Source organism: Micropterus salmoides, unplaced genomic scaffold (genome assembly GCF_014851395.1).
Source record: "Micropterus salmoides isolate LMB-PRFRI ecotype aquatic unplaced genomic scaffold, ASM1485139v1 Ms_hic_scaffold_15, whole genome shotgun sequence".
Classification (NCBI taxonomy): domain Eukaryota; kingdom Metazoa; phylum Chordata; class Actinopteri; order Centrarchiformes; family Centrarchidae; genus Micropterus; species Micropterus salmoides.
Genome location: NW_024040596.1, coordinates 2,766,203 through 2,774,054, shown reverse-complemented (window position 1 = coordinate 2,774,054; position 7,852 = coordinate 2,766,203). Strand labels below are relative to the sequence as shown.

The 7,852-nt window shown below is 45.9% G+C and overlaps 1 protein-coding gene across 1 annotated transcript; it reads right to left on the bottom strand.

Annotated features, from left to right (window-relative positions):
* Positions 1-96: 96 nt before the first annotated feature.
* Positions 97-6,926, bottom strand: cnot11 (CCR4-NOT transcription complex, subunit 11). Its single transcript, XM_038720036.1, has 7 exons — positions 6,063-6,926; positions 4,489-4,653; positions 4,203-4,355; positions 2,821-3,023; positions 2,518-2,720; positions 2,186-2,282; positions 97-571 (listed from the first exon to the last, which is right to left on the bottom strand). Exons 1-7 carry the CDS (start codon positions 6,379-6,381, stop codon positions 374-376), a joined length of 1,338 nt encoding a protein of 445 aa, XP_038575964.1. The 5' UTR covers positions 6,382-6,926; the 3' UTR covers positions 97-373.
* Between the last annotated feature and the right edge of the window lie 926 nt (positions 6,927-7,852).

Genomic DNA, 7,852 nt, shown 5'->3' with positions numbered 1-7,852 from the left:
CGAGAAAGTTCCCGACGCGTTGGGGACCACCGACTAGTTTCTTCACACACGTGGACGACCTGACGACACGTTAATGAAAGCACAAACAACCCGACAGACTCAATGAAACGGTCAGTTTAATTAGAGAAAGTTTGCGTGGAAAGAAAACAAAAAGGTACAAAACGAAATGCTGAACTGCGTTAATCCTTTTTTACTTTGTGGGAAAGAGGGAAACGGTGACAAAGCTCAAAGAGGATTTAGAGTCTGGAGGAAACGTCACTACATTATTTACAATATTAACTGATTTGAGCCGGCAGCACCGGTTCCTGGTGAACCAAACCGTGTCCCTCTGATGGTTTAAAGGCGTCCGTCTGCAGCGTCTCTGCGAGGACCATCATTTGGCAGGTTTGGCCTCGGTGGGGTTTTCTCCGGTGTCCAGGGTCTTCAGGAGGCGGAACAGGCCGGCAGCTTCGCGGATGCGGCTGAACTCGATGCAGAAGGCCTGAACCTCGATGAAGAGGTCCTGCACGTTGATGATCTTGTTTCGGATCAGCGACTGGAGGAAGACGCAGACCAGGCGGACCAGGCGGTTCTGAGAGAAGAGGAAGACCAAATATTAGAAACAAGTCATTTCAAAAGCTGAACAGGAAGCAGGACGCGCTGAACATTCATGTCTCTTTACGTCCATGAACAGGAACACGTGGGGCTAAAATGAACAGCGACGGGTCAGCAGGGAAACCTCACGTTTCTCAAAACAGACGTATTCAACACATTTCTCTCAACAACACGGTGACACATTTCGTTTGCTGATAAAATCCAAAACAGTCCAAATTATTATTTAGGGTGAGACACGATATGATATATTCATGAGATGGAGACAAGATTTTAACACTCTTTTTAAAGGAATCTTCAATGCTGAATAAAATGAAAGTTTGGAGCATTAAAAAGTTATTTATCTGCACTAATTTATGGTAGAAATATTGTCATCTATGTAAAGGGAAACTTCAGGTGGGAGGTGACAACTCAAACCAACTTCACAGAGTTCTCCTGCGTGCCGCTCGAGTCCACGAGAGGCGTCTCTCTGCAGAGAGAACGCATCAAGCTGCAGGAATTCAGACAGAGAAACCGGTCAATTTTCATAATGAGACACCCTCTGCAGACTCCCAGTCATAAAACCAACAATAACCACAGTTAAACTGGTTCCATGTAGCCAAATCAACTAAATCTAAAAACTGTCTCACTCTGATTCTGAAATGCTCCCTGAAGGATCTGCAGCTGTGCAGACAGAGAGGGTTACAGAGAGCCGGGACCGGTAGGCCACGAACAACAACACAAAAAGGACTAATTAACAACAAGCCAATAACGTGGGGCTGTTGAAACGCATCCAGGGGAAGTTGAGGTCAAGCAAGGGACGGAAGAAAACCGCGGCGCAGCTGGAGTCAGTACCAGAATGTAACATCATCCGTCTTCCCTCCTCTTTGTGTCTTTGACTGTGGCTCCTTTTCACCTCAATGAGAAATTAATCCATTTTAATTCAGTTACAAACTCCTGGACTTTAATTCATAGTTTGCAGTCACGTGACATGCGCGGCGGCCTGGAGGGCAAAACAACACCCCAACATCACACCGCGACTCCCCCGTGGAGACGCCGCAAAAGCAGTCAAATTTTATTTGGATCACCTCTCAACTTAAGGAAAAGAAAGAGACTAACACAAACTGCAAGTGTCGGGCTGATCCGTGTCACAGCATCAGCTGCCGCCGCCGCTCCACTGCGGTAATGTTTACTTTGACCTTGTGGGGAATCCCTCACCTCACAGCCCCGGCTCGTCTCCTCCTCGATAGTGCATACACAACCATCAAGCAGTTTGCAAAAGTAACAAGCTCAAAGTAACAAAGTGTGTCACGTGCAGAAAATAACGTCTTTTTTTGCCCTCTAAGGGAGCGTTTTCCTTAAACTATGAACAGCTCCTGTGTTTCAGCAGCTTTTCTGCTCGTGTCTCCCCCACAGATCTGTGTCCTCTGACAGGTGCAGAGAAAAGGCAGAATATTACCAGACTAACGTCATCATTTAATTAGAATTCAGAATATCTCTGCTGTAAGTTTCAGACGAGACAAGAAAACTGAAATCTCACCACAGATCTACACACTTCAGCAGCTCTGATAAAGTGCAGAGCGAGGTTGCTCGTTATTCTTCAAATGTTCTGTACCTGCATGTATTTGTCTTTGATTTGCTCACAGGTGGAGATGCAGTTGGAGATGTAGAGGTGGATAAACTCTGGAGGCAAGTCGACGGCTGTGGTCAACCTGAGGAAGCAACAATAACCGATAAAATAATCAACGCTGAAAGAAGAACAGACTTCAGTGTCCCGCCCTGTGCAGCAGCCGTTTTAGAGAATCAACACGTTTTTGTTATTAATCTAACTTAAAGTAAGCAGAAGACAAACAGCAGCTGGTGAGGTCTGGTTTGAAGCCGTTCTCTGCTTTCTTATAAATTAATCCACTTCACACGAGGCCGCCCCCCCGACAGCGCGAGCCTCACCTGTTCACCACCTCCATGGAGTGCAGCGACATGTCCATGTTGACCAGCACTGAGAAATACTCTGTGATCTGGCTGCTCTGCATCAGCTTCAGCAGCATCTCGATGGCCACCAGCGGGTTGTTCTCCACCAGGTCGGGGAGCTTCGCCGGGGACAGGCCGATGTGATAGACCAGCTTCGGGTCCTTCTCCAGCTCAGCCAGCAGCTGGACGGACACAGAGACTTAGTTACAGTACGAAGAGACCTCCGGGCTACGCTTCCCCTCGTCGGGACGCCGCGGCGCCGTCGCTTCGGAGCGTACTCACCTGGGACTGCTGCTGGGCCGACAGCGGGCTCTTGAAGGCCTTGGACATGATGCGTTTGATCTCCACGCCGGTGCTGTTCTTCACACACATGGAGCGATCCCACTGGATGCTGTGATCCGGCTCGGTGGGGTTCAGCCACGCCAGCTCGTCCTCGCACAAGTGCAGAGGAGGCGGCGGCCGGATGAACTCGGGGCGGAAGTGACCTGAGGACGGAGGGAGGGAAGGGGCGGACAGGCTGTTAGGACGGACATCCCCCGTAGCTCGTATTTATTTTAGTCTCTTGTGAATTAACGTCCAAACAGTTCTCGCCGCCAAGTGCTTCTGTCTGTATGCGTCTGTTATGCAAATAAAGGAGCCAGGTTCAGGTGTGAACGCTCGTTTTTTAATGAACTGATCGTGTCCGTTTGTGAACTCATGCAATGTTGAACTTCATATAAACTACTAAAATAACAGAAAGGAGGAAAGTGTAATTTATACTCCTGCGTCGAATCGAGGGCGTGGCCTCTGCGTAGGGGGGCGTGTTCTGGCGTGCACCTCCTCATAAATGTGACGTAGACCCTACGCAGGACTGTAAAACCAGCACTTTTTTAATATGATTTATGATACATTTAATATGATGCAGCCAATGGAACATAGAAGATCTATTCATGAGGTCAAACAAATACACGCTAGATGTTTTATGGCGGGCCGCTGTAAACGCACCATCAACAAATTTAATACCTACAGTAAACTTAATTTCCCTTTTTTTTATTTTAAGACCTGTTTTAGTCACCTTTGGCTTCTTTAGCTCAGCAAATCGACCCTAACGTGACCTGTGTCGAAGGATCTGCGGCTGGACAACCGGTGATGTGTTAGCAGGCTGCAGGAAGGAGGAGCATGGCGGAGGCGTTCGCCGTGAGCCACTTTTTATGATACAAGGACTTGAGGGTTTTCTTCGCCACCGTGGCCCAGTGTTTGCTCGTGGCGGGAACTGTTGGGTCTCTTTTCATACAGAGCAGGTCTAAACCGAGTCTTTGTAACTTCTCTTAACATGGACTCTAAAGTGGCTGCAGGTCTTGGTTCCTTCCAGTCAGCAGACCGGGAGAAGAAGGACGATGTACTGTGAGGAAAACCGCAAACAAGGTTTTCCCTCCTTCCTCTCAGCTGATCAGTCATACTCTCTCTGTCTCTCCCTTTTAAACTGAAGCTGAACTTTCATTTCACTTGTTCCTTTTTAATTAATGTTACAGTTGCATCACAGAGGAACTGGTTCTGGTTTAGAGGCCCAGTTCCTCAATAAATCTCCTAAGTCCCCTGGGAAAGTTCCTGCGCTGGACACGACCTCCGACTCGGTTCCGTTTTCTACACATTTAAAAACAACAATGGCGTCAAAACACACTCACTCTCCAGCGGAGGGCGGGGCCCCGTGACCAGAGACTCTATGATCTGATTCGCCACTGAGCTGTCGAATCCCGAGTTGGACGAGTCCGGATCGGGGTCGTTGAGGATGCTGGGGAAGCTGGCTTTACTCTGCGTGGGCAGCTCTGACTGACGCTCTGAAAAACAGACAGACTTCAGTCAGTAAAGAAAGAAATGAGGGCAGGTGGACGCGGCCTGCGCTTCATAAATCTCTGAACAGCAGACATTTAAAGTTCTCTGAAGACGGGATAAACGTCGGTGTGGACTGACCTGCTAAGGCGAGCTGCAGCCCACTGATGTCGATGGACTGGGGCATGTTGCCGGCGTCCATGCAGGACACCTGTCGGGGCGTCTTCTTGAACAGATCCCTGGGCGGCGCCAACATCAGCTGGGACAGGAAGAACTTCTCGGGCTGGGTGATGGGAGGCAGGAAGCCTGGAGGGGTCACATGACACAGGGACGTCACGAGAACCGATACTACGTGACGGTCCTCGTTTCTCTAGGTCCTGTAGATGGCGGCCGCTGCGGCGACAGCTCCGCTTTAGTTTATTTCACCACTATGAATATTGCTTACATATCAATGAGGAATCATTTGTTTGATCTAGCTCAGAGAGACGGCCAGTGAAGCACACAGCCAGCTGATGCATCCGTCCACAAATATAGTTTCAGATTTGTGGAACCTTTATTCTGATTGTGAAAATGCAAAAAAAAGGACCAAATTAAACCATATAGATCACCATTTTGTTGCAAATTCACAAATAGAATAGAGGTTTCACTCCTGAACCTGTGTTTTAAAGAAACATTAACTTCTCTGGGAAATGCTAGTCCAGACCTGACAGCTCCAGGGATAGTGGTTTCTGATCTGGACCTGGTCTAATGTGGTCTACATAAGAAACAAACATATAAATCGTCCTTTTTTGCATTTTCACAAGTAGAATGAAGGTTTCATAAATCTGAAACTGTGTTTTAAAGAAACTGTAACCTCTCTGGTTCAATCTAGTCCGGATCGGACAGCTGTATGTGGACCTGGTCTAATGTGGTCTACATTTCTTAAAAAAATTAAAAAAACAGTGAAATTGCAATTTCCTGCATTTTCACAAGTAGAATGAAGGTTTCATAAATCTGAAACTGTGTTTTAAAGAAACTGTAGCCTCTCTGGAACAATCTAGTCCGGACCTGACAGCTCTAAGTAAAGTGGTTTCTGATCTGGACCTGGTCTAATGTGGTCTACATAAGAAACAACCATAAATAGTCCCTTTTTTGCATTTTCACAAGTAGAATAAAGGTTTCCTAAATCTGAACCTTTGTTTTAAAGAAACTGTAACCTCTCTGGTTCAATCTAGTCCAGACCTGACAGCTCCAGGGATAGTGGTTTCTGATCTGGACCTGGTCTAATGTGGTCTACATAAGAAACAAACATATAAATCGTCCCTTTTTTGCATTTTCACAAGTAGAATGAAGGTTTCATAAATCTGAAACTGTGTTTTAAAGAAACTGTAACCTCTCTGGTTCAATCTAGTCCGGACCTGACAGCTCTAAGTAAAGTGGTTTCTGATCTGGACCTGGTCTAATGTGGTCTACATAAGAAACAAACATATAAATCGTCCCTTTTTTGCATTTTCACAAGTAGAATGAAGGTTTCATAAATCTGAAACTGTGTTTTAAAGAAACTGTAACCTCTCTGGTTCAATCTAGTCCGGACCTGACAGCTCTAAGTAAAGTGGTTTCTGATCTGGACCTGAGTTTCCCTGAACTTTCCGCTTAACTTCCTAATCGGAAGCTGTGATTCGGTCGCTCCGTCTTGGCATTACAGATGAATAAATCCTTGAATAACAAACACGTACCTGACAGCAGCTTCTCCGGCTCCTCCCCCGCAGGTGCGGGGTTCAGCAGGTGGGCGAACACGGCGGCGAACGGGTTCGCGGCCAGCGGCTCGGTGCGGTACATCTCCCAGAGCAGGTAGAGAGCCGTGAGCCGCTGCGGGGAGCTGGGCAGCAGGTCCGGCTGCTGGAGCAGCATGACCAGAACCGAACCCACCCTGAAGTGCTCCGCCTTCCCGAAGTAGTGGTGGAAGTGTGTGGAGAGGCTCTCGAAGGTGTTGGTGCAAGCCTCCTCCGAGATGATGCTCAGCAGGTTGGACAGCTCCTTCGGGGCCAGGGTCATGGTTCCGTGGAGATCCGGGACTAGTTTAAGACTGTCGGTCAATACAGCGAACAAAGCATCCCCGTGATAAACCGAGAGAAGTTAATTCATGTTTGAAGCAGAGGACAAATACAAGTCTGAAAGTCACCAGCTAGCAACGAGTTAGCTTAGCACAGCAGCGCTAACTGACAAGAACCGGCGGAGTCATGGTCCAAACGGGAGAGTCCGGCCGGCAGAGTCCAGTCTGACCGGGTCGGTACCAGCATAAGAGTCTTACAGAGCCAGAAACTCTCAAACCGAGCCAAATGTCCCGATATTGCGAAGTGTCGTCGGACTGCTAACACACGCCTGCTGCATTAGCCGTTTAAATTCTGATTTGAACCGTCGGGCCGCGGTGCATTGTGGGACCTGTAGTTGTACACGCTGAGGTTTAACTTCCTCACAAACCGGATTCTTGTCTCCAGAAAGACGAACAAACCTCTTACTTACTTAAAATCTGCGGCAGCTAAACCTGCTACACATAAAAACACCACTTAAAGATAAAACTGACCTGGAAATAGTGGAAAACTACACGGGCTAACTAGCTCTTCTCTTTACCCACAAGCCCTTGCGATGTCTTCACGGTGTTTCGCTTTGTCAATAAAGTTTACAAAAACCTATATTTTTCTATTTTTAAGAGTTTAAAAAAACATAAAAAAAGCTTGAAGTACATCCAATACTTATTATAGAAACATTATTTATCTATTTTTATATTTATTTGTTTCTGTGGTTTCGCTGCATTGGTGTGTCTGTTAATACACCGTTGTTTTAATAAAGTTTTGGGAATGAAAAGTCTCTGTCAGTCAGAGGTGGATGGTGGTATACTTCAGTAAAAGTACTGACACCTCACTGTAAAAATACAGAAAGTACTGCATCGAACATGTAAAAGTATGAAAGTATAGGAAAATGTACTTTACTGTACGGGTTTTAATTTTTCTTTCATTTCCTTCCACTGCCGCAGAATAACCAGCGAAGGTAAAGACAAAGTTTAGGTCAGAAATAATGTAAATTCCAGAGATTTACAATTTACAGGGATTAATACTGAGTTAACATCTAATTATTCTGCAGCAGTGGAAGGAAGTTAAACACATTTCTACAGTAAACACCTTGGAGCTGCCTGCTAATTCACCCTCAGAAGCTTTATTTTGACTAAATTATATATATTATTTATAATATTAATGAAGGAAAACAGACCCGCTGGTCGTCGGTTGATCCTACAGAGAAATAATGAACAAAACTCCTTCATTTAATGTATTTTAGATCTGAAAATTTCTGTTTCTGTGAAATGTTTTTAACTTTTGCTGCTTACTTTGGGACCATTTAAGGTTTTTCACTTGAACTATTTAGATGTTGGCTGTTCTTAATCTTCTGACCGGTTGTGTATTTCTGAAAATACTGATGAAAGTTTTGTTTTACTTTGGAAAAATTTATTGTTTGGTCTCTGAGAAGATAA

Bases quoted from the DNA above. Each gene is read 5' to 3' on its own strand.
- cnot11 (XM_038720036.1), bottom strand. From the start codon at position 6,381: ATGACCCTGGCCCCGAAGGAGCTGTCCAACCTGCTGAGCATCATCTCG. The intron at 4,356-4,488 runs GTCAGTCCACAC...TCTGTTTTTCAG, and splicing joins GCTGCAGCTCGCCTTAGCAG to AGCGTCAGTCAGAGCTGCCC. The intron at 2,721-2,820 runs GTGAGTACGCTC...GTGTCCGTCCAG, and splicing joins CGGCCCAGCAGCAGTCCCAG to CTGCTGGCTGAGCTGGAGAA.